At 41.4% G+C, this 27,987-nt stretch overlaps 1 protein-coding gene across 1 annotated transcript in view; it reads left to right on the top strand.

Annotated features, from left to right (window-relative positions):
* The window catches only part of LOC125232309 (INO80 complex subunit D-B-like), a 42,846-nt gene that overhangs the window by 4,684 nt on the left and 10,175 nt on the right, over nucleotides 1-27,987 (top strand). Inside the window, exons 4-5 of the mRNA XM_048137935.1 lie at nucleotides 2,926-3,141; nucleotides 23,642-23,808. Of these exons, the coding sequence (XP_047993892.1) occupies nucleotides 2,926-3,141; nucleotides 23,642-23,808 (383 nt within the window). The remainder of the gene's footprint in view (nucleotides 1-2,925; nucleotides 3,142-23,641; nucleotides 23,809-27,987) is intronic.

Below are 27,987 nucleotides of genomic sequence, written 5' to 3'. Positions count from 1 at the left end.
AGAAAACTTGTGCTGTTGTGCCTTTCCAATAGGCATATAATTAAAAAAAAGTTTTTTTTTTACTTGGATTAATCTGTTATTATCTATACATATTTTGTTTACAAACTTACTATCACTTCAAAACCGATACATACATAATTGATACATGTTGTGCTCTCCATAGATATTTTTACCTCGAAATAGTCTGATTTAGTCTATAATATAATAACAATACATATTGCAACCATATTTGTGCAATAACTGTACGTCACCTGTAGTGGAATTGATGCATGCGTTTGGCTGAAAAAAATCCAGATGGCGCTAGCGTAGGTCAGTTAATATCTAGAACATCAGTGTCCAATTTTTGTTTTTTGCGTAAAAACAAAACACTAATCAGTAATACCCGAAGTATTTCCATATGGTACCTATTTTTCCAGTCAGCACGTCATCATAAATTCATTCTCGATTTAGTAATTTCAAGATCTCGCCCTAATTTTCTAGATTCGATGTCGTTGACAAGTAATGTCGATTTATGCAATCTCGGTCGAAATTAATATTTTAAAGATCTCGAACCTAAAAAAACAGCACAGCAGTCACGTAAACAGAAGCCTAAGAAATAAGTTAAAGAAACAAATCTTAATTAGAGCGCCCAATGTAGCTTTTTTCAGTCCATTGTTTAAAATTTCCTTTCATTAAAAAAAATGCCGAAAACTTCAACTAAGTTCTTGTTACCGCAATCTGACACGCACTTAATGACTGTACTTAGATTTTAAACTCCGGAAATGTTTTTCTTTCATTCTTTACCACAGACTACTTGTCTGAGTAGTGAGTAGTCTTATGCATTATGAAGCGTTTGCAAAGAGCGTGTGGTTACCCTACAAAAGTTACTGGTAAATTACTACGATTTGAGTAGCATCTTACACAATTACATAGTACGACAGTTAACCCAGCCCAGTTAACCCTAAAGTATTTTTTTATAAATATTCCTAAACTAGCTTTTGCCCGCGGCTACGCTCGCGTTACATTCGAAAATTGCGGAATGCTCCATACAAACTTCCACCCCCATTTTAGAGAAGTGGGGGGGGGGTTTAGAAAGACATAAAAAGTAGCCTATGTCACTATCCATTTTTTCCGCTATATCCACTTAAAAAATCACGTGAATTGGTCACTCCATTTTGCCTTGAAAGACGGACAAACACACACACTTTCTCATTTATAACATTAAGTATGGATTGCATGAGTACGAGTTTAGTACGTTGACAACACACAACTGGATCGTGCGATTGCGTCCGTAGTAAATTAACCGTGTGGTGAGTTGGCTTGAATGCTCCGTCTAGTTAAGGTGGTCTGTGACTAACCATACATTACACAGAGTGACAGGTGAATGATCTGAGGTCATTTCTCACACGAATCCTTGAACAAGTGAACGCTGAATGGTATTTGCAAACTTGTAGGTCTTTGACCTTTATTAGTGTAACGAGTGAACATTGATTTTAGTTTGAATACTGACTGCGTTTCCACTAGAAATGTGCGAGTATGCATCGCCACATCTCGGACACTGGCGATCAAATATATGAAAGTGGCGCGTTCCTAGCACACATTCTGAGCTCGTGTAGGTGAACGCGTACCATGCTTGTATGCGTGAGATATGACAGGTCGCCTGTTCGCGTTTTTGACAGGCGGTAACCGTGAGGTAACCGAGAGGGGGTGGGCCGTACTTTCAGCGGTGGTTACAAAATGGTCTTATATACTAGATAGTTCTAGCTTCTTTCCAGGCGTGCGAATTTTAAACTAGTCAAGAATTCAAAATTCTTTAACTACTTATACCTAACATGCAACTTACTATAACTAATGTCTTAATAATAAGAGTCCTCATTGTAAGCGAAGAACTCGTTTACTGAGTAAAATACTCTAAGAGTAAGCCATTGGTGGAGTTGAGCTTTAAATTTATTCAAAGGCAAGTTACGCAGTTCAGCAGGCAGTTGATTAAAAACTTTGATGGACATAATGTAGGCATTCCTTCTACAGTAGTACAGATTTGTTTTCGGTAGCACCCATAGTACACTTTGGGGCTAAGTTGATCTGTGTAAGGTGTCCCCAATATTTATTTATTTATTCTCGTATTAAATATAGATGCGGAAAAAGTACCAGGAATATGTGTATACACGACTTTATTGCTTATGCTTTAAGGTTGTGATTGTGAATACATATTTATGGCACAGTGGCCGCATATCTGATAGAAACGTAGCTTTAAGTTGTGAATCCCTTGTAGCCGAAACTTCGACAACTCGAGTAAATTATCCTATTTAACTTAAATTTATGCGATAACTAAATAAAATAAAAATATAACTAAATTACCAAAGGCTTGACTATTGAGACATAAATGAAAATATGCGGCTCTAGTTGCGCTACATATTTTAGACTACCAAGTCCAAGGTTATGGTATTATTGTGAAAAAGCGCTCATTTTTGCCCAGAACGTGCAAGTTGTGGCATGAGTTACCTTCTGAGGCGTTCTCCTTGCGCTATGACTTGGGGTTCTTCAAGAAGCAGGTATTTAGGGTTCTTAAAGGTCAGCAACGCATAAGTGGCTCCCCTGCAGGCCTAGCACATGATGGCCGCGAGAGTATGTCGCCGCGAGATAGACTACCTGTCCTTATGCCATTAATACAATTAGACAAAGACGTGTCATCTATCTCGCGGCGACATACTCCCGCGGCCATCATGTGCTAGGCCTACTGATGTTGCTTATGTCCATAGGCGGCGATGACTGCTTCCCATCAGGCGGCTCGTCTGCTCCTTTGCTGCCTATCTTAAAAAAAAGTTTACTTAAACGCAACACGACCTTTAGGTTTTTACAACAGAGCTCCCATAGTCCCAAAAACAAACTCCAATAGTATCTAAGTATCTTTTCATACTGTTTCTGCAACATACCAATATTTTCCAGCCAAGTCGTCCCAAAGCAAAGTCCGACGAGGCCGTGGGCCGGCGGTCCACGAGGCCCTACAACGGATACCCACACCTCGCGCCGTACCCGTCCCAAACAGGGCTTGGCACGCCCCTGGGGACAGCCTGTTTGACTGTGGACCTCTTGACGATAGGAAACCGGGGCTGAGACAGCTTGAGAGCAGTAGTAGTGACGATGATAATATTCCTGAGTTTGGTAAGTTTTCTTATAGTTTTTGAATAAAAGTCAAGTCAGATAAGGTCTTGCGTCGGTTACCTACAAAAGTGCCGTACCAGTCCCAAACAGGGCTTGGCACGCCCCTGGGGATAGCCTGTTTGACTGTGGACCTCTTGACGATAGGAAACCGGGGCTGAGACAGCTTGAGAGCAGTAGCAGTGACGATCACAGAACTATATTTAGATAGAAGAAACAAGTTCATCTATTTGTATAGAGGCCGAGCGTGTCAAATTTTGCACTGAAGTTGTTTCTTGCCTGTAATTTTAAATATGTCTCAGGCTCTTGATTGTTCATAATTTTTGTGTTGTTGCAATTGAATATCACGTAACGAGGCATTTTTTATGTTTTGATTGACTTCAACTTACAAAAATTGACGCCCGAAAGCTGCAAGCTGCGATTAAAGACGGACAACTCAGTGGATTTCACTGAGTTCATTTGACACGCTAAGTAGATACGTTTGCTTGATCTATGGTATATATGACATCTGTGGTGACGATGATAATATTCCTGAGTTTGGTAAGTTTTCTTATAGTTTTTGAATAAAAGTCAAGTCAGATAAGGTCTTGCGTCGGTTACCTACAAAAGTGCCGTACCAGTCCCAAACAGGGCTTGGCACGCCCCTGGGGATAGCCTGTTTGACTGTGGACCTCTTGACGATAGGAAACCGGGGCTGAGACAGCTTGAGAGCAGTAGCAGTGACGATGATATTCTTGAGTTTGGTAAGTGTTATATTAATTTAAAATAAAAGTCAGGTTTTGCCACAGATCTTATATAATTTAATGGAAAACAAAAAGAACACGGTGTCGTGTTTTTTTTGTTTTCCATTAAATTCGACACGTAGCTAGGTTCATTATCGTGAACCACTCTGTATATCGCTTTTAGTTAAATTCGCAAAAAAAAATCATCCATTTCATACATTGCGCCACCGTTCGTTGTAAGTCGCTCCGGCGTCACACCGCCGCGATGTTGGTAGTCCCATTTTCCCCCACCTGCAACAGAAGGCTCCGCGCGCGCGCCCCGACTCGCCACCAGCTACCCACATTGTTGAGGAGAAGTGCCGTCGGTATATTAAGCCTACCAGGAAGGCATTACTCAGACCTCGGATATACCAGGAAAAATAATATCAATTTTATTGGAAGGTAAAATTTTTATATTATTTGTTCCGTTGTATATCCGAGGTCTCCAATAGAGACCTGTTTATTATCTCCTGGTGGCGAGTCAGCTGGCGCGCAAGCCTTTGGTAGCCCTATTGGCATAGCATAGAAGAATAAGTGAATCAGATGATAAACCGATTTGACCGATATATCAGTCGAAATCGCCTTCGATCTGCGAATATCTCAGTGGCAAAAAACGCCTAAAGAGATTTTCGTGATGACGTCTAGCTTTAGTCAGCGTATAGTTACAATAAATAGAAATTACATTGTTATACATCGCGGATCAAAACCAGTGAAAAGATGTAGACGAGGCTGGCTTGAACAAGATACAAAAAACTCAGATACACTATTATTATTAACAGGCACGTTATTTTATCTGGTTATAAACCGAATTTCAGACACAAAGTAATGTGGAAATTAACTGTAAAAGTAGTGTAACTATCTGGACTATACTGTAGCAGGGTAGCGTAATTGATCCTGCTTTTGTCAACCCTTCGTAAAAATTATCAAGATCAACATTAGCTTTGATATGACTATTTAAAGTCCGACGTCTTATGTTCGGATCCATATCAAACACAGAAAAAGGTCATCACTCACGCGCCCAAGGGCTGTTTGTTACAATACTGGTATTTTCGATCAGACTATTTCGCGTCCCAAGCCGGTGGCTGCAAGCGAGATTCCTGAACTCTGAACCCTTTTTAGTGAGGGCATTTGAGGATACTGATCGCACGGTAAGACTAGCCTAGAAGATGAAAAGTACGAGCGGTGTCGATTGCTACTAGGTACACTGGATGGAAGTACCAGTCGATTTCTGCAGGTCAGTCATTGACTCTTAGGGTGATCCATTACCTAGTCCAAAAACCCGATGCGACGGATTTCTACTTCGTGCAATGATGGTCGACAGAGTAGACTGACAGATGGAGACGTCTGTGTCGCATCGCTGGTGGTTGCTGAACACGTCGTGGTAGCAGGTCAAGGGGTGAATTAAAGACTCCGCCACACATGCGCGCTTTGAGAGCGTAGGCGGAGCGCAATAATGGCGGTGCGCCGCACGAACGCTTGCGTTGCGCCCAGCGGGCGCCAGCGGGAACTAACGAGCGCGGATTGCGAGCGGAATGCGCGCGCATTCAGCGGGCTGATAGCGTAGCGTTAGCGAAGCGGAATGCGCTTTATGTGTTGCGGAGGCTTAATACGTACCGTTATACGGCGTAATGAAGGCTCTCGCAGACGAAGAGGTACGATGACGGGCGAAGCAGAAGAAGGCGAGGTCACCGAAGATCACTTCCTTGGCTCCCAGGGGGGGCATACTGACCTCGTACGACAGTCTGCTGGAATCAGTAGTTAATGTCGTGGTACTCGTAACAGAAGAGATGTAGTCCTGCAATCGTACAGCATAACATAGCATAGAACCGAACTGTGCATAGCATATAGTGCTATGTGAACCTTAATCCGGCTGTATGTCACTTCAGTCGCCAGCGCCACCGCCTGTTGAAGATTATTTTCTATCGGAAGAGCTTTACTTCGTACAACGTTACCATTATTGAAGGTTTTATCGGACTGCAGATGCAAGCAAAAGAAGAAGAGAGATCGGCCTAAATCTATCGGCAGCTGTACAATGTAATGCTGGAAACTGCAGCGGTGCAACCTTCCACTGTAGACTACAAAAGTTGTGAAATTGATGAAATCAGGTTCTGCGATCGATTCAAGCACTATATTAATTCAATATAGTCGAGCCAGATGATAACTACAGAAGTCCTCCTGAGTTCCTGGCCCCTTTCCCTTTGAGCTGGAATCTCAAGTTCACTAAGGCGAAGCGGGTTTATTTTTCCCAATTTGTTTATTAAGAGGCTCGGCGAACAAGTTCATCTCTCGAATGGACAGGGGGCGCCACAAGCCTTCGGGGAATTGTCGTGTACTTGGAAATATCGACCCTTACCCCCGCCGCGGCCAGATTACCGATCGGTTTTGGTGTCCGCCCGGTAGACGCACGCTCAGGAAGCAGGACGCTGGCTCGAATTCAGATCTGGACATTCGGTAAGAGGTACGGCTCCTCGTCCGATTATTGACGTCTTACCTCGTTCAACTATGGGTGGCCAAGCCACGCTAGGACGTAGCATCTTTAGAATTTGTCTGCTCTCACTTCGGCGACGGAGGAGTCTTGATCAAAATAGAGTGTAAGTACTGGCGCCAAAGTACTTCAGCCGGAATCACAGGAACTGGGAAGAGAAGAGTGGATACCGTAGTGTACAGGATGTCAGCTGATAGCGGCGCCCGGTGTCACATTGGAGGGTAGTACTAGTATCAGCCTAGTCAGCAATAGAGTCTGCAACGATACCGAGGCAGACAGAGCCTGGATAGTCATGGCACCATTGTAGCGGAAGACAGTGTTCGCGTGACAGTCTTAGGTGCGACGGGCGTTATCAGCGCGGGGGCTAGCAGCCGCCGACGTCGGCGTGGCGGCCAGCGACACCAACGGACCGCATCAGCAATCTTACCAGCTTGTCACGGCAGCAGACGGTGTTACGTTCGGCGGTGAGATTGAGGGGGCCGTCGTCAGCTCGGAAGGCGTCTTCGATGCCCCTGTCGCGTCACGCAGTATCGTGCTCGGTGGCGCTCTCGAGGTCGCCGCCGACAGCGCGGGAGGCACCGGCGCCAGTGTGGCAGCCAGCTACATCGGTGAACAGCATCAACAGAGTTGGCGGCGTCGTCACGACAAATGCGGTAGGAAAATTAGCGACGCCTTCGCGGCAGCCGCAGTGTTGCGCTCGGACTGGCGCCAAAGTTGGCGCCATGAAGGTCGCTGCGTCTGCAATCTTACCTTGTGCGATCGAGGCGACATCAAGGCGCCAGCATCAGCGTGGCGGCCGACGATACCGGTGGACAACTTCAAGTAGCTTGCGGCGTTGTCACGGCAGACGCAGCAGAAGGATTGCGACGCCTGTGCAGCGGTCAACAGTATTACGCTCTGCATCATCACTGAGGCACCAGCATAAGCGTGGCGGCCAGCGATACTGGTGGACAGCTTCAGCAGGATCACGGCGTTGTCACGGCAGACGAACGCTCTGCATCACCATCGAGGCGCCAGCATAAGCGTGGCGGCCAGCGATACTGGTGGACAGCTTCCGCACCGAATCGGATACCGAACAGGCTGACATTCTCTCTAAAATAATATGAAGCTGCTCACCCATTCGTCGGAGAAATTCAAACCTCCTTGGAGCGCGGTATTCCTTCACCGCGCCCTCCGCCGCCGCCGCCGCGCAGCCCGCGGTCGCGAAGCACGTGGTTCCCGGAGCACGTGGTCCCCGGCGGAGCAATTTACCTACGTTACCGCTTATATTCTCGCGCGAAACTTTGAATACGCGGATAACACTTCCTACTTTAGTCTCGGAAATGCGAATAGTTTAAAAACTGATTAACGGTAACGATTTTTGCAGCATGGAACTTTCTTACAAAAAAGTGGGTGGAATCATAAAGCACCGCTCGTTCATTTCCATCGTGAGAACCCCGAAAGACGAATAATGATCGCTAGCGAGGCATGATATATCTCATTATTCAAAACAGGGACCGGACAACCCCTTCCGCGCTACAAGCCTTTCATTGGGAATCCCTAACGTAAGGACGACCCAATCGAGAGACTCTCCCTTTCGAACTGCAAGCCCATTCATTTGAATAGCCCTTACAAAAAACTAAGCAAAACAATAAAGCTAGCCCTGTGCATTGGCTTAGCGCTATCCGATACGGCTTGCAATCCTTTAATAAGGGTTACCCTTATTTTAAGCGCTATTTATAAGGCTTTCCCTTTTGTTAAAGCGTAGTCGAGCCTTGCGTAAAAGAGACAGGATTATGAATCTAAGCTATTGTAAGAACAGGAAGGAAAATGCGCTGTTGCCACTCCGCACTATGCGCCCCATTTTTAATTTTGCAACTAAACATGTTTTCGTTGGATAAAAGTAGAACACGGCTAGAAATTATTTTTAATGAACTGGGAGACAAGGAACTGATGGATCGCCTGATGGTAAATGATCATCGTCGCCCATAGATCAGTATGTATGTTCGTACGTATGAATGTATGTAGGTATGTATGAATGTATGTAGGTATGTATGTATGAATATAATTATGTAAATATGTATGTATGCATGTAAATATACAGTGTTGGCCGAAAATCAATACAATTAACCATTGACGTTCAGATGCACTCTTGGAGTGATAACAGTCAAATACACATGTCAAATACACATTAACATTACACATTAATTGCCAACATAAAAACAAGCCGTTTTCGTCATCCAACTCGCCTTGATGAGTTAATTGGGTGAGCAGTTCCTAAGATAGAGCTGATGCTGAACCCTGGCTTTTCCCAGGGGAACGCGGGTTTGGTTTAACATAGGCAAGCGCTGTTTTCGTCATCGGACTTGTTTTGATGAGTACTTGAGTGAGCAGTAACCAAGGTAGAGCTGATGCTGAACCCTGGCTATTCCTAGGGGAACGCGGGTTTGGAGTAACATAGGCAAGCGCTGTTTTCGTCATCGGACTTGTCTTGATGAGTACTTGAGTGAGCAGTAACCAAGGTAGAGCTGATGCTGAACCCTGGCTATTCCTAGGGGAACTCGGGTTTCGTGCAACATACGCAAACGCTGTTTTCGTCATCGGACTTGTCTTGATGAGTACTTGAGTGAGCAGTAACCAAGGTAGAGCTGATGCTGAACCCTGGCTTTTCCCAGGGGAACGCGGGTTTGGAGTAACATAGGCAAGCGCTGTTTTCGTCATCGGACTTATATTGATGAGTACTTGAGTGAGCAGTAACCAAGGTAGAGCTGATGCTGAACCCTGGCTTTTCCCAGCTAGGGGAACGCGGGTTTGGAGTAACATAGGCAAGCGCTGTTTTCGTCATCGGACTTGTCTTGATGAGTACTTGAGTGAGCAGTAACCAAGGTAGAGCTGATGCTGAACCCTGGCTATTCCTAGGGGAACTCGGGTTTCGTGAAACATACGCAAACGCTGTTTTCGTCATCGGACTTGTCTTGATGAGTACTTGAGTGAGCAGTAACCAAGGTAGAGCTGATGCTGAACCCTGGCTTTTCCCAGGGGAACGCGGGTTTGGAGTAACATAGGCAAGCGCTGTTTTCTTCACCGGACTTGTCTTGGTGAGTACTTTTGTGAGCAGTAACCAAGGTAGAGCTGATGCTGAACCCTGGCTATTCCTAGGGGAACGCGGGTTTGGAGTAACATAGGCAAGCGCTGTTTTCGTCATCGGACTTGTCTTGATGAGTACTTGAGTGAGCAGTAACCAAGGTAGAGCTGATGCTGAACCCTGGCTATTCCTAAGGGAACTCGGGTTTCGAGCAACATAGGCAAACGCTGTTTTCGTCATCGGACTTGTCTTGATGAGTACTTGAGTGAGCAGTAACCAAGGTAGAGCTGATGCTGAACCCTGGCTTTTCCCAGGGGAACGCGGGTTTGGTGTAACATAGGCAAGCGCTGTTTTCGTCATCGGACTTGTTTTAATGAGTACTTGAGTGAGCAGTAACCAGGGTAGAGCTGATGCTGAACCCTGGCTATTCCTAGTGGAACTCGGGTTTCGTGCAACATAGGCAAACGCTGTTTTCGTCATCGGATTTGTCTTGATGAGTACTTGAGTGAGCAGTAACCAAGGTAGAGCTGATGCTGAACCCTGGCTATTCCTAGGGGAACTCGGGTTTCGTGCAACATAGGTAAACGCTGTTTTTGTCAGCGGACTTGTCTTGATGAGTACTGGTAAAGCTGATATTGAACTCTGGCTGTACCTAGGGGAACTTAGGTTTGGTGCAACATAGACAAATCCGGTTTTCGTTATAGGCCCTGCCTTTATGAGGACTTGGGTGCGCAGTACCCAAGCCAGTGCTGTAGCTGAGACCTGGTGGTACCTAGGGGAACTCAGGTTCGGTGCAATATAAATAAACGCTGTTTTCTGTTCATAGTATGTTTCGTGTGAAATATCTTAGACTCGTCTTTATGACTGGTACTTGGTTGAGTTGAGTAAAGACTGTATCGTTAAATATGGAGACAACTTTGAGTAGCCGTATTTATTTGCTATTATATTTTTTTCTTATAACAAGACATGGGCTTAATAAGGCACATAGTAAGGTACGCATTTTGTCCTAGAAACTCGACGTAAAGCATGTGGTTTAGACAGCATTGACTTAATCCTCCCGAGTACCAATTACGATTTCGGACAAATGCTACTAGAAAATTCACAAAGTGCGTACAAGACGACACAATTGCGAAAAAAAATTGTACAGTGTGAACCTCAACGACACATGATCCACAAAGCAGAATATCTAGACATAGTCTAGCCACTGTTATTTAAAAAAAATAAAGTTCATGATCTGTGTATGGCGGCCATTTAGAGAATGTGGCATGGCGCTTACGCTAAATCCGACTTTGATGTCGAATTTAACTATCATACACTGTTTATATCGATCTGGTTTAGGCACTGTTCAAACACCATGAATGTCTATTAGACATTGGCCTATGCCTAATTTTTTTTATCTATTTCTCTTATCCTGCTTGTATCAAAAATTTACGGCAATCCGGAACGTTGCTCGAAAATGCGTTTTTTTTTTTTAATTATATAAATTCACCGCATTTATTCTGCAAGTACCCAATTGAACAACCATGAAGAGGACTCTTAAAAAATATATTTTGGCAGCATATTAACCTTTGTTTGTCGAAATCGTACAAAGAGTCTTTGAGATATTCTCAAATTAAGCCAGATTAGGGGTTGTCCGAAATTTATTTGCTAGACCTTAATGAAAGTACCATAAAGTCCCTAAAATAAAAAAAATATCAGACCTTCTTATATCAAATAGTACTTACCAATACCTTCAGATCATACTCTCGGACCATAATAATACAAAATTATGCACATGTCAACATTTAGACGAGGTTTGTTTTGTCCCTATAATTAACGATACAGTCCTTAGTACCATAGAATCTGTCAAACTATTTCTGTTGATTGTTGTGAATTCTATGAAGATCGTTTGAAACAGAAATACTTTTCTGGTGGCAATCAAGCATACAGCCCGTCTGATAGTAAATAGTTACCGCAGTCTATGGACGCTTGGAACTCCAGTATTCTCTTTATTCCCTGTGTTACTATTAGCGAAATCGACTGTACTTAATTTTGATATTCAAATGGATATACATACGTATTTTTTTAGACATAAATAAAGTGTTTTATGTATGGCAAATTAATAAATTTGTTCTAACTACTTGATGTTAATATTCACTTCTGGTAGGATTTTTGTTCAGTTAATATTATGTTTTATGCCTAACTTGACATTGCATGAAATATTTCTATATTATAATGCACCGAAACCAGAGTTGCCCTAGATACCGCCAGGGCTCAGCTACAGCACTGTCTTGGCTATTGCGCACCCAAGTCCTCGTCAAGACAAGTCCGATGACGCAAACAGAGTTTGCCTATGTTACACCAAACCCGAGTTCCCCTAGGTACAGCCAGGTTTCAGCATCAGCTCTATCTCGGGTACAGCTCACCCAAATACTCATTAAGACAAGTCCAATGACGAAAACAGCGTTTGCCTGTGTTACACTAAACCCGAGTTCCCCTAGGTGCAGCCAGGGTTCAGCATCAGCTGGACTTTGAGTATTGCTCACTCGAGTAGTCATCAAGATAACTCCGATGACGAAAACAGCGTTTGCCTGTGTTACACTAAACCCGAGTTCCCCTAGGTGCAGCCAGGGTTCAGCATCAGCTGGACTTTGGGTATTGCTCACTCGAGTACTGATCAAGACAAGTTCGACGACGAAAACAGCGTTTGCCTGTGTTACACTAAACCCGAGTTCCCCTAGGTGCAGCCAGGGTTTAGCATCAACTGGACTTCGAGTACTGCTCACTCGAGTACTCATCAAGACAAGTCCGATGACGAAAACAGCGTTTGCCTGTGTTACACTAAACCCGAGTTCCCATAGGTGCAGCCAGGGTTCAGCATCAGCTGGACTTTGGGTACTGCTCACTCGAGTACTCATCAAGACAAGTCCGATGACGAAAACAGCGATTGCCTGTGTTACACTAAACCCGAGTTCCCCTAGATGCAGCCAGGGTTCAGCATCAGCTGGACTTCGGGTACTGCTCACTCGAGTACTCATCAAGACAAGTCCGATGACGAAAACAGCGTTTGCCTGTGTTTCACTAAACCCGAGTTCCCCTAGGTGCAGCCAAGGTTTAGCATCAGCTGGCCTTCGGGTACTGCTCACTCGAGTACTCATCAAGACAAGTCCGATGACGAAAACAGCGATTGCCTGTGTTACACTAAACCCGAGTTCCCCTAGATGCAGCCAGGGTTCAGCATCAGCTGGACTTCGGGTACTGCTCACTCGAGTACTCATCAAGACAAGTCCGATGACGAAAACAGCGTTTGCCTGTGTTTCACTAAACCCGAGTTCCCCTAGGTGCAGCCAGGGTTCAGCATCAACTGGACTTCGGGTACTGCTCACTCGAGTACTCATCAAGACAAGTCCGATGACGAAAACAGCGTTTGCCTGTGTTACACTAAACCCGAGTTCCCCTAGGTGCAGCCAGGGTTCAGCATCAGCTGGACTTCGGGTACTGCTCACTCGAGTACTCATCAAGACAAGTCCGATGTCGAAACCAGCGTTTGCCTGTGTTACACTAAACCCGAGTTCCCCTAAGTACAGCCAGGGTTCAGCATCAGCTGGACTTCGGGTACTGCTCACTCGAGTACTCATCAAGACAAGTCCGATGACGAAAACAGCGTTTGCCTGTATTACACTAAACCCGAGTTCCCCTAGGTGCAGCCAGGGTTCAGCATCAGCTAGACTTCGGGTACTCATCTAGACAAGTCCGATAAAAAAAACCGGCCAAGAGCGTGTTGCTGTCGGGCCACGCTCAGTGTAGGGTTCCGAAGTTTTCCATATTTTTCTCAAAAACTACTGAACCTATCAAGTTCAAAACAATTTTCCTAGAAAGTCTTTACAAAGTTCTACTCATAGCTGGGCACCGTTAATCAAATAGTTAACTTCGATAATCGTTAATCCGTTACTTAAAAAGTTAACTTCGTTAATCGTTAAAGCGATACATTTCGGTAGATTTAACGGAAGTTAAAGTTAATCGATAATCCGTTAACACGTCATAAAAATAGGACTTCACTGTAGGTATTATGTATTTGTATTTACTAAGTATCCACCAAAAACCATTAAAACCTGTGACGACAATCGGTAAAAAACCGAAATGTAATAATTACGGTTTCTTCGGGCTTTTACCGCCGTTGGTTGGCTAAATCCTAGGTTTTACTTCGGATTGGTAATTATTGGGTCATTCATGCGGTCGCGATCGTGGTGTGTCGGTTCTTCAGATTGAGATTTGAGACGACAACTCGATGCTGTGGGCCACGATAACTTGGTAGAGTAATCTAAGGCCCGTTGCGCGATTTGTCTGTCATGCCTGATGATTGCACTCTATTCCCAGGTTACGCCGTGGCTTGCGTGGGCGAGGGTCGCGCGATGGTCGCGCGACGGCGATGCGACGCATACGAAATCAAACCTTATCGATATGGAAGTATGAGACGCGACGGCGACGGTCGCGCGACCGTCGCCCACGCAAGACAAAGGCGTTAGTGATCGATCTAGCACATCTAATAAGATTTAGAAGATCTCGAATAAGTGATCCAAAGTCGCCAATTGGTCTTTAGACTGTTTATAAGTAACCGACGGATCTGCTTTTACCGATAAATCCTAGGTTTTGCCGTACTACGGGCTTTTACAGTAGCAGTTAGGACGTGGTATTCGCGGCGCAGCGAGCCGCTTGGGGTGCTGGATTAACGATTAACGGACTCGATGAAATTTAACGGAAGTTAACGAATCCGTTAACATTTTTTAAAGTTAACTTAAAAGTTAATCCGTTAACCGAAATGTTAACTTCGTTAATTAACGATTAACGGATTAACGAGTTAATGCCCACTGCTATGGTTCTACTTTTGTGATTTTTTTTCATATTTTTTAAACTTGTGGTTCAAAAGTTAGAGGGGGGGACGCACTTTTTTTTCCTTTAGGAGCGATTATTTCCGAAAATATTAATATTATCAAAAAGCAATCTTAGTAAACCCTTTTCATTCTTAAATACCTATCCAACAATATATCACACGTTGGGGTTGGAATGAAAAATATTATCAGCCCCCACTTTACATGTAGGGGGGGTACCCTAATAAAACATTTTTTTCCATTTTTTATTTTTGCACTCTGTTGGCGTGATTGATATACATATTGGGACCAAATTTCAGCTTTCTAGTGCTAACGGTTACTGAGATTATCCGCGGACGGACGGACGGACGGACAGACAGACAGACATGGCGAAACTATAAGGGTTCCTAGTTGACTACGGAACCCTAAAAAGCAGCGTTTGCCTGTGTTACACCTGAGCAAAGAAGGAGCCTATCATAACTATAAGTATTTGGTATTGAAAATTGAACCTTATTTCATCTACAGCCGTTTCCATCAAACAGAAACGCGCAAATATCACACACAGTGCCGCCGTAGGTAACGATCGTATGTTATTTCGTTCGGAGAAATGTGTGCTTTATGAGCGAGGTACAGGATTTAAACTCGCACGATATGCTATAAGGGAAAGCAAATAAAACCCCATATAAGGCTTACCCTTATGGCGTTAGGCTGAGCCGATGATAAGGGTTTTGAAAGGGTATTGGGCTATTTTAGGTAAGCGCTTTCGTTAGGGCTTTAAAAGCAAAATGAAAGGGTATCGCGTCAAAAGGGTAGGGTAAGTTAAGCCTAACGAAATACCCATACAAAACCCCGTATAAGGGATAGCGGGCCGGTCCCTGATTCAAAACGAACGAGCGTAAATTAAAAGGGAAGAAAGAATTGACGGATGAAATTGAAAAATTTCATGATTCCGAAATGTTATAACTTATAAGCCACTTTTTAAATAAAAAACACGAATAACTCTGGTTTGACCAGAAGTAACAAGGAAATAGAAACTGAAAGATTAATTTCGAGACACCATGCTGTAAAAATGTTCGAACGGAATACGCGACAACCGGTCACTTTGGCGTTCGACGAAACAATGTGGGTAGCTGGTGGCGAGTCGGGGCGCGTGCGCGGAGCCTTCTGTTGCAGGTGGGGGAAAACGGGACTATAGCTTGACCACAACCGCTGTGCCGCTCCTTAGGTATGCGCGGGGAGGCGGGGTGCGGGCAGGAAAGATCACGGACACACAAGAGTCTGTCGTCGTGTCGGATAGATCTGAAGATACCGAAGTACAATATTTTGGCTCTGTATAGGTACATACTTATTATATCCAATTTTTATTATGGTACAATACGATTTTTAGGTAAGCACAAATAAAAAAACCAATATAAGTCAAATTAATGTGTAATTATCGGAAAAATTAATAGTTTCGAGAGTTAAAACAGAATCAGTTCGAAAAACAAAAAAACATAAGCTTCTAGTTAATGAATACAGTGACTATTCTGACATAGATTCACTTTTATCTTCATCTTCCATTTCGCTACCGGAACTTGAATCATTGTCATCCTGCAAATTTATTATTATGGGGTCAATAATATTGTCGAAACGGTTGTCGCGATCCCAGTAATCGTTTTCATTTTTTTGGACATGGTCATCACACCTCTGCCATTTTTCTGCCGTGAACTCCGAAAATAATAAATTCAGTGCGTTTATCTTTTCATCTAGAGAAGAATGAATATGGTTTTGCGCTATATTGTTTTTAACATCAGCCCATACCAATTCGATGGGGTTCAGATCTGGATGGTATGGAGGTAAACGCAGGACTGTGTGCCCATGAGCTTTTAAGAGGTCATCGATTCTGTAAACAGGCTCTTTTTGAGTGGCATTTATAAGAATTTGCAGTTGATCTTTTTTAATTTTTTCCGGAAATTCAACATTGTGACGCCGCAGCCAGTTCTGCATTTCACTTTTGAGGTTTGTCATGGTCGGTTTCTTATCAACTTGAACGCTGTGGTAAGACGCGTTGTCCATCACAATGACAGAATTCGGCAGCAGTTTATCTTTCAACTTTTCATCCACCCACTTATAAAAAGTAGGCCCGTTCATGTCTCCATGGTAGTCGCCAGTCTTAGCATCGGATTTAAATATAGTCAATGCACCTTCGACCAAGCCATTTCGACTTCCAGCGTGAACGATTACCAAGCGTCGTCCTTTCCCGATGTCAGTGTGAATTCCAAGTTCCGACGATGATTGCCAACATTTGCTAACATTGTGACTGGCGTTAATATATGTCTCATCTAGGAAATATATGTTGCGGTTTTCACTTCTATATTTTTTTATTTCTGTCAAATATTTCCTCCGCCACTCTGTAATATTAGGCTGCTCTATAAGAAGATGTCTTTTCGATCTACATTTTTTGAACCGGTAACCCATTGTGTGTAAAAGTTTTCTCAAATATTCTCGTCCACAATTCAAAACACCATCTTGTCTCAAACTTGACAGTAACTTACGAATACTTGGCACTGTTTTTTCGATCTCATAAAACTGATGAATCTTTCTCCTGATCACTCCCAAGTCAAAATCATCAATTACATATTTTTTCTTTATAACTTTCGGTTTTTTGGGCGAATTAAATTTCGGTTGGCCCTCATTTTCAATTGATGAATTTCCTACAGATATTACATTTATTACGGTTCTTTGGCAGTACCCAGTAGCTTCGGCCACAAGTTTGGCGATATTTGCGTCACTTTTATGTTCGAAACTATCTTTGTCTGCTTTTCTTTTCCTAAAATATTCCGCCACTTTGAAAATGACAGCTTTAACATCTCGAGATAAAGCACGACCCATCTTTGGATATTCTATCTCATGTGCGTCTGACATAGACAGCCCGCAACAGATAACACTACACGCCGCCACGAGCGACGACGGCGGAATGACAGAGCGCAGTGGCTGCTCTGCCCCCCCGTCTCGCCGCTCGCATACCTAAGGAGCGGCACAGCGGTTGTGGTCAAGCGGTGTGACGCCGGAGCGACTTACAACGAACGGTGGCGCAATCTATCGGTTCGATGCGACGTCTACGACGTACTCTCTATTGGAGACCTCGGATATACAACGGAACAAATAATAAATGAATTTATTAGTGTGAGACCCTTAAGAATAACATTCAAGTTAGTGTCAAGTGATTGACGGCACATGTCAAAACAAATAACATTAGGAATTGTAAGGTTGTCACACACGTGTTCAGTAATTATCTTTATTTTTTTAATAACTCGATAACAGTAAGAGTTAAGACGCTAGTTTCTTAGAGAAATTAATTGTATTTGATCTAAAGAACCTTCCCTTAAAGTTACCAGAATTCAATAAAAACAGGGTGTATATACCATACATCAAGCAAACGTATCTACCAGCGTGTCAAATGAACTCAGTTAAATCCACTGAGTTGTCCGTCTTTAATCGCACCTTGCAGCTTTCGGGCGTCAATCTTTGTAAGTTGGTCAACAAAAACATTAAAAATGCCTCGTTAATACGTGATATTTAATTGCAACAACACAAAAATTATGAACACTCCAGGGCCCTGAGACATATTTAAAATCACAGGCAAGTAACAACTTGAGTACAAAATCTGACACGCTCGGCCGCCATACATTGTTTCTTCTAGTGGCTTATGCCCCGCATCAGTATTTTTTTTTAAATTATAAATGGGCTTACTCTTGGCCAGAGACTAGCCAAAGGCAAAGACGTGGCCTACGATGGAGTCAACTCGCCTAGAAGATGCCTGTTCACTCTTGATTTGAAGGTTGCCGGGTTATATGAGCTCGGAAATATAGCCGCCGGCAAGGCAGATATCCACGCTTTGCGCCTTTCCCTTTCCCTAACAGGGCTTGACAAGCTTTAAATAAGAAATTGTAAGCTTTCATAACTTACAATTTCTTATCTTAAAATATCAGTAGACAGGCTGACTGTAGACCCCTTGATTATAGAAAAACTAAAAAAATTATACCTGAATTTAGTAAATGTAAAATCTCGAATCAAAAATTGAAGCTAAGGTACAGCGGGACAAATCCGACTGGGGGGCAATTGTAACTACATAATCCATTTTTTCTACTATTACACTATGATGTTGAGTTATACCATATATAACCGGTGGACACTCTCTATTTAATAATATAAACGTTGTAAAACATGGAAAAAATGGACCAGTTACATTTGCCCCCCAGTCGAGATTTGCCCCGCTGTACCTTATAGATTGTTTAAACATGATTTTTGCGTTTTGCGGTAATCACCAAAAGTTGTCAAAATTTACTGTAAAGTAAACGTAACTTAAGAAAGAACCCGTATAAAAATAAAGGGCGGAGTAGGCGTAGTCCGATTTCATAACGCTACCTGGAAATTATAATTTTCGATATCAACTTAAATACTTGATTATATAAGTATACATGAAATAAAACTATGGAAACGGATTAAATCGCGTATAATGAATTTAAAATTCATTCCGACGTTTCGAACTCTTTATAGCGTTCGTGGTCAACGCGTGCGTGGTGCGTGGGTGTCACCCGTTGACCACGAACGCTGTAAAGAGTTCGAAACGTCGGGATGAATTTTAAATTCATTATACGCGATTTAATCCGTTTCCATAGTTTTATTTCATGAGTAACTATCGCGGTAACCGAAGACAATATTATATACGAGCCCCAATGCAAATGATATCGTCTAGTCACACTTCAACGTGCGATATTTATTTCCGAAACTGGTATTTAAACCCAGATTGACTTTGATGATAAATGGAATACACGACACACTAAGCCATTAAAACTAGTTTAATCTTGCGCCGTACAAAATGCCCTAATGTTATATGTTTTAATATAATCATATCATAAAAATAACATACCTAAAGCAAAAAAATACGCCTAGTTCATATTTGAGGCATAATAAGAGTAGGTCGTCTATTTTAAATAAAAATAGTTTAGTAAGATTAATATTATACAATAATATTTTAAATTGAATTAATAATATTATAAGTCGTCTGATATGATATACGGCTACATAAAAAGGTAAATTATGTAAAAAATATAATTATTCTACAACATTTTTATACCAAAATAGCAAGAGGTAAGTCGGTGCCTGAATCAGTGAGGAAAATTATAATTTCCAGTAACAATAGCGGCAAATCTACGTTCCAAAATATCCAAAGACCTTTTTTTGCCAAGATCTACGGCGCATACAATCATCCAGCATCAACTAAAACACGGAACCGTCTCCTGTTTAAATAAATCTGGCCGTCGAAGAATAACTGCCAAAGAGAAAACAGGATTTTGAGGAGCATCATCAGGAAAAATCGTCATGCAAGAGCAGGAGAACTTACCTAACTATGGCATGACGCGATCAAAATAAACATTTCAGTCGATACCTGAAAGACAGTAATGAAAATAATGGGCTTCGGTTTTCACACCGCTAAACAGAAACCGTTACTTACTCAAAAGCAGAAAACTAACAGGTTGAAATTTGCACAAAAGTACAGAAACTGGACTGCCGATCAGTGGCGAAAAATAATATGGAGCGACAAATCCAAATTTGAGGTCATAGTTGGCGATGAACGAAGTAAAGTCATTCAAGATAAAGGAGATGCATTTCACAAAGACTGTCTTGAAGGCAAGGTGTAGTTTCCGGCATCTTTAAATGATTTGGGGCTGTATGTCGGCACAGGGTGTGGGATGTCTGCAATTTATAGATGGAACCGTCAATGCAGAGAAATACAAAAGCATCTTGGAATAGAGTTCACTACCGTCTATAAGAAAGTTCAAGTATATAAATGGATTTACTTTTCAACGAGATGGTGCCTTATGTCATACTGGCAAGACAACGATGGAGTGGCTGAAACAAAAACAAATTCCTACCATATCATGGCCATCCAGCAGTCCAGACTTGTCTCCCATAAAACTTTGTAGTGGTAAATGAAGAAAAAGTTGCGAAAAGATCCTTCTAAATCCAAAGCTGATTTTAAGGAGAAACTTGTGGGTGTCTGGAATGGAATAACCCCTGAGGAGTATAGACAGTTGGTAGATACAATGCCGCTCAGAATTAAGGCCGTTTTAGATGCAAAAGGTGACGCCACCAAGTGGTAGTTGTTCTTTTCTGCATCGGCTACGCTGAAGACGAACATTTTTGCAAGTGTTACATTTGGTGAAATTATGTTTTTTTGTTTACTAGTGAGGAAAATTGTTAATTTATGTTTTGAATAAATAAAATATGCATTATAAGCTCTCTTGTTTTTATGTTACATGTTCTACTAATCATCTAATTCATCCTGAATTTTGAGGTCGAAGTTAGGACATAATATTTTTTTCATACTAGACGATATCATTTGCATTGGGGCTCGTATAAGTATATTTAATGAAATTGTTTTTCTGGAGTTAGCGTGCCCGTAGGTACAGTCTCGTTTAGTTACCTAGTTACCTACGCCAAAGAGGATCGAGTATTATAGAGAGTTACTGCCGAAGTAAAATGTGTAATCACAGTGCATAGACTGCCATCTCTTGACACAGGCTTAAAACTTTTGAACCTCAGTTTTGACAATTTGGCCCATATTCTTAGCTTGATATGTTTTAAAATGTCAAATATTAATATTTAGCGCCATCTAGCTGAGCGTACCCCAAAGGCACAGATATAATAAAGAGTACTATCGTACAGTATGGCCACTCCTGCTCCCCGCTGAAAGTGCCGCCCACCCCCTCTCAGTTACCTGACACCGCCTGTCAAAAACACGAACAGTCGACCTGTCATATTTCACTCATACAAGCATAGTACGCGTTCACCTACACGAGCTTAGAATGTGTGCTAGGAACGCGCCTGTTTCATATATTTGATCGCCAGTGTCCGAGATGTGCCAAAGGTGTAATGCCATCTAGGCCACCGTACCTTTTTCTGTATGGTACTGAGGTACGTTTTTTTCTTAGACTTTATCTGTCTATACGGAGTTATATATGTCATTGCCTACGCTAACTAAAATATGTGAAGTATTTCATTTGACGACCGGTCTGGCGCAGTCGGTATTGACCCTGCCTGCTACGCCACGGTCCCGGGTTCGAATCCCGGTAAGGGCATTTATTTGTGTGATGAGCACAGATATTTGTTCCTGAGTCATGGATGTTTTCTATGTATATAAGTATATATATATTATATATATATCGTTGTCTGAGTACCCACAACACAAGCCTTCTTGAGCTTACCGTGGGCCTCAGTCAATCTGTGTAAGAGTGTCCTATAATATTTATATTTATTTATATTTATATTATTTCATGCTCTTATGGCACTAATCCCACTAAAACCGAGTAAGCGATGAGTTATCGGCAATAGAAACTAACAAGAGATAGTCACTACCGTGTAAATATAACCTAACCACAAAATTAAAATTTTGAAAAAACACCCGACCGCGACATAGTAGACCACAGAACTAAATCAAGATAGAAGGAAAATGCTCGGCGATTAACAGCGAAACCGAGCGTGTAACGTTTTGTGTCGAGCCTATGACGTCACGAGTGTACTTTAGTGATGGGAACGTTGTCGCCGCGTAACCCATTCGATCGATTGTGGAGGTTGCGTGCGGGATGCCCGCCGAAGTTAAAAATATCGGATGTTCATCTTCGTTGTGAAATGAAGTAAGTATATACCTGTATTCGTGTGATGACAAACAATTCACTAGTAGGTATATAATTTGCCTAAGGCCAGGAACAAAGATTTTAGTAGGTAGGTATTAATACTAGTTAATATTTCGTAATATTTTTACGAAAATCGACCATGTACTCACAGCATTATCCTCATGTTATTTGTTACAACTTTTTTTTTATTTATTTTTTTTATTATAAATGGGCTTACTCTTGACCACAGACTTGACTTGACTTTTAGTAATATATAAATATAATTAACCATTAACACATTTTTAGAGTTATTTTTATTCATAATAAATATAGAGTGTATTATGTTTGTATTTGTTTTTCTGCCGACCACAAATTCAACGTTAATACCGTAACTGTAACCTATTTTAAAGTTAAATTTACTTTTCACTCGTACTTTATATGTATAGTTTCATAACAATATAAAAACATAATTATAATTTCCACTGCTTCGCAAAATCGATTTAAATCGAATAAGGAAATCGCAGCATACATGACGATATAGTTCCGTGGTGCACCACTATTCTTAAGTTCGACGTGAGTTCGACGGACAAAATAACAAATCTACCTTCACTTTGTCTCGACAGTTTGAATAGCCTATTTTTATATAGCTTGCTTTAAACGCACGCCAAGTCGGACTCGTCAAATTAAAGCCGCAATGGAAAACTAGTTTGACGGCCGTACGTCAGTTAATGTTTTGATGATAAAAATAGGAAAATCGTGTTTTTTATTTAATAAAAAATATTTTAGGACAAATGGTACTTACCGATGATAGGAAACACTTTGTTTAACACTCTTGCTTTTATTGGTGGTGTTTGAACAGTTAATTATCGAATACCGACCCATTTTGTATTTTTCACTGTATGTCACTCGCGGGCAGCGGTCGGGAGCAAACTGACTTGCGCGGCGAACAATGTTGCTCGCTATTTAACTTTTCCGCACGCAAAGTAGATACACTTTTTCCTTCTATCTTGATTTAGTTCTGTGTAGTAGACCGCTTTTCATGAAACATGGCTAAGAACACTCCCGACTTACTCAGCTTTCAGACAAAAAAAAACTAAATCCAAATCGGTTCATCCGTTCGGGAACTACGATGCCACAGACAGACACACACACAAACAGACAGACAGATAGACAGACGGACAGACAGACAGACAGACAGACCCGTCAAACTTATAACACCCCTTCGTTTTTGCGTCGGGGGTTAAAAAGTGCATGATGACGACGTATTTTCGATTCAAAATGTGTGTATTTTTTATTTGGCCACTGAAAACGATGTCAGCGATGAAGAGACGTCATCGAATTCGAATCTTACTGCATGTCAAAACAATCACTGACATATTGAACTTTATGCCTTAATACTTAAAAAGTCAGAAAATTTTGTTTTCGAGTAGAATGACCTGATGCGCAGAAAATCTATAGATTAACATGGCTGTGGTGTTTTCGCCTGATTACGTAAAAGTATACTTTAAAAATATTTTTTGCTGTTGTTAAGTCATAATAAAATATGGTAATACAATTTTATTTCGGTTAATTGGACAGTACTTAATCATATAAGACAGACTTTCAAAAAGGGTCAAGTAGCCTATATGAATAGCCGTCTTTGATGTAACTGAATCGTCAAACTCACCATTTATTATATTTTTTCTTAGAATTAGGCACCGGGCCAGTCTGCGTGGAAGAAAGCTCAGCAGAATCGCGAGGGGCTCGCTTAGCGCTTCGCAGAGCCGCTTTAAGAAGGCACGTGGTCAGAGCGGACACCTCTCTACGTCTAGCGAGAGACTATCGGGAGCATAAGTCACTTGCTGCTATCATCAAGGTAAATATTGTGTTCCTGTCTTAAAGGCCGGCAACATACCTACCCATCATGCGGATGACCCGTCTGCTCGTTTGTCTCCTATATGAAATATGCTTTTTTGCAAAAAAAAATCATTTTTGGCACAAGCTTTTATCACCGACTGTACCTTTCTTTGAACAGTCATTTACTGCTCTTCGAGACGTTTCTAAAAACCCTTACTCGATGGGGATACGACGTTTTATAACAGAGTTCCTATGACCACCTTTCTGCTCCATCGTCAGATCAGCTCCATGATACCATAATATTGCATTGTCACGTGATTTACATAAAAAATTGCGTTATCCCGGCATTTGCCACGGCTCATAGCAGCCTGAGTCCGCTTTGACAACTAATCCCAAGATTTGGCGTAGGTACTAGTTGTTATGAAGGCGACTGCCATCTGACCTTCCAATCCGAAGGGTAACTAGGCCTTATTGGGATTAGTCCGGTTTCCTCACGATGTTTTCCTTCACCGAGAAGCGACTGGCAAATATATGTGTGCAAAATTTCAACTCAATGGGAAACCGGGAAGTGGGTCAAATTTAGCTTCTACGTTTTGACGCACACTAACACAAGGCAAGTTGAATAAAAGCTTGTAAAAAGAAAGAATCCCGATCATTTTGTTCGTTAGAGCTCCTCAGAGCTGCTTTAAGAAGGCACGCGGTCAGACACTACACTTTTCTACGTCTATCGAGGCAATAGCGGGAGCGCAAATCACTTGCTTCTATAATTAAGGTAATGTTCTCGTATTAGTACACGGTACACGGTACATATCACAGAAGGAACGCCTACGCTTAATTATGTTACTTTTTAAACTTACTAGCTTACTAGTTAGAGAGGAAAACCGAAGAAGAGGTGGATGGACTGTGTGAGACATGATATGGAACTCAAACAGGTTAATGATGAGATGACGAGTAACAGAGATGTATGGAAGAGAAAGACATGCTGCGCCGACCCCAAGTGACTGGGATAAGGGCAAGAGAATGATGATTAAACTTACTAGTCTTAAAATACGTAGATGATGTATAATCAAAGATGCAAAAGGCTATGTTAATTTTTTTACACACTCTTCTGTTTATAAGTCGAATTTATTGATAAATCATTGGCTACGATTTTATCAAAGTCGGACAATATTTTCGTCGCTAAGTACACATGGTAACTATAATAAGATTACAAACATACTTAAATAATTATATGCTTACCAAACATAACTAAATAAATGTCACTGTTCTGAACATACTTAAACACACAACCAAACAGTAAACAACTATTACTACATTTCTACTAAAGCTAAAGTGATAATTTATATGAATTATATAATAATTATATTATTACTAGCTTTTACCCGCGGCTTCGCCCGCGTAATAAAAGTATTCCTTAAGATTTTCATTTGGATCCGTAGGGACCGTAGGTTTCTCTGTAGGTATATTTATCTGCGATTATTTCGATTGCACATAATACTTTTGCTTGCAATGATTGTAGAAATATTACACATCGACCACAGCGTAGGTAATTCTATATACGCTGGGGAAACCTTTATAAACATCCCACATAGCCCGTATTTCGACACTATGATCGGTGGGTAAAAAGTACTTTTTTCTATTATCCCTTACAATTTTTTACATTTTGCTTATACTTATCGCAAACGTGATTGTAAGAGACCGCCGACCGATTATCCGTATCCCGCTAACGATACCCATATTATCCGTATCCGTATCCGTATCGCTATCGCTAACGCTATCGCTATCGCTATCGCTATCGCTATCGCTATCCCTATCGCTATCCCTATCGCTATCCCTATCGCTATCCCTATCGCTATCCCTATCGCATTCCCTATCGCTATCCCTATCGCTATCCCTATCCCTATCCCTATCCCTTATCAAGATGTTTAATGATATAACACTTTAAGTTCTCGCGCTTTGTACACATATTTAAAGTCACATACAGGTCGAACGCGATTAATTAACATTATTTTTACCTTTTTTCCCAACGTTTCGGCCAGGTTGCACTGGCCGTGGTCGCGGAAGACTGACGTGCCAGCAAAATGTCACCGGAGATGTAAACAACACAAAACTACCCGATATTAATTTATATAAATGTTCGGGGTAGACAAATAAATATAATCTACCCGCTTTTAGTTAATGTTTATTTCCCACCATGTTTATTTTAAAGGTAAAAATAATGTTAATTAATCGCGTTCGACCTGTATGTGACTTTAAATATATGTTTAATGATTTCTTATCAAGTGCTAAAATATAAAGTTTCATGGTTTTATCATTTAAAATTAAGAAATCCCATACAAACTTTCAACCTCTTTTTCAACCCCTTCATCCCTTTTTTTCGAAATAAAAAGTAGCCTATGTTCTGTCTCAGGGTCTAAAGATTGTCTGTTCCAAATTTCATCAAAATCGGTTGCGTGGTTTAAGCGGGAAAGCGTAACAGACAGACAGACAGACAGACAGACAGACAGACAGACAGACAGAGTTACTTTCGCATTTATAATATTAAGTATGGATAGTATGGATATGGATAATGTTCAGTACAGATGGTGTTCTTTTTACGCACTAGTGCGAGAAGTGGTTCAGTATATGTCAGGTGTCAGGATGTAACTTTGGATGGCCATCTGTACTGAAATACGTACGGAGATACTCCGTGTCGATTTAGAACACCCCCTTCGGTCGTATTTTCATTTATCGCCACTCGTTTAGTACTTCCTTTTTTCGCACATGTATCGTAATGTACTATTTCGACATGCACCTTGTACTCAGCAGGACTAAGATGGACGGTTGTCTATCTTTTGCCACCATGTCTGTCTGTATGACTGATTGACAAGTGACAAAAACACGACCATGATATAGTATGAATTTTCTCAGATGAATTTTTGGGTTTTGCCGTAATCTGTTAAACAAAAGCCTTTGTTTCTATTATTCACAGCGGCTAGCTCCCGTTTCCACAGCACGTGCTAAAGTCTCAGTGTAGTTAAAAAGCAACTATCATGATAACAATAAGGTTCAAATTTATGAAACAGTTTACAGTATGCAGGTAACTTTTTTGAAGATGACAAAACGTGTTATCTCCGAAAGGGCTTTTTATGGATTTGAACCTTATTGTTATCATGATAGTTGCTTTTTATCTACACTGAGACTTTAGCACGTGCTGTGGAAACGGGAGCTAGCCGCTGTGAATAATAGAAACAAAGGCTTTTGTTTAATAGATTACGGCACAGCCAAAAATTCATCTCAGAAAATTCATACTATACCGCCACAGGTAAATATAAACACAGATTAACAAATTCGCGTGACATACTCAAGAACTTAAAGCGATTTAATCGATAAGGGGAATAACAATAATTTACGCACATGTTTTAAAATGTGAATCAGATTAATGATAAGCCATTGACGGCAAACGATTAGAGAACCACGTGATACATTATCTGCACCCAAACATTATAAGAATTATACATAACATTTGCAATAACTTATTCAATTGAAGCAAATAGAGTCACCAGCAAAATGTCAATAAAGGCAAAGCGCCAAAAATATGTATAGACGACCGATGACGACCACAACAACGAATGTAATCCATACTAATATTATTAATGGGAAAGTGTATGTGACTGTTTGTTTGTCCGTCTTTCTCGGCAAAACGGAGCGACGATTTGACGTGATTTTTTATGTGGAGATAGTTAAAGGGATGGAGCGTGGCATAGGGTACTTTTTGTCTCTTTCTACCCCCCCCCCCCATTTACCTAAAATGGGAGGGTGGACGTTTGTATATGGAGCATTCCGCAATAGGGAACTTGACTCTAATTGAAATAAATTATTTTATACCATGCACGAAATAAAGCATCAGATAATTATAAGAAAAACATGGACAAGTTATTTTTAAAACCAATTTCTATTTAATAAGTCAGGTAGAAATATATAAAGTAACTGAGTTGACCGTGACGTCACTCAATTCGATTTCATATGAAGTCCGTATTAACAAGTCGTTCAAATTCGTTTTGACAGTTCTTAAAAAGAAGCTGATTTGACTAAGAGGCAAGTCGCCTATTTAACGCGGGTCAAATAAAAGCTAGTCTGTCATATTTTCGTTTCTGACTGAACACAATTGTATACATTGCTCAGTGTATCAGCTGACATTAGCATAAATTCCCTTTCA

Source organism: Leguminivora glycinivorella, chromosome 13 (genome assembly GCF_023078275.1).
Source record: "Leguminivora glycinivorella isolate SPB_JAAS2020 chromosome 13, LegGlyc_1.1, whole genome shotgun sequence".
Classification (NCBI taxonomy): Eukaryota; Metazoa; Arthropoda; class Insecta; order Lepidoptera; family Tortricidae; genus Leguminivora; species Leguminivora glycinivorella.
Note: the sequence above shows the minus strand (reverse complement) of the source record. Positions and strands in the feature narration are given on the sequence as shown.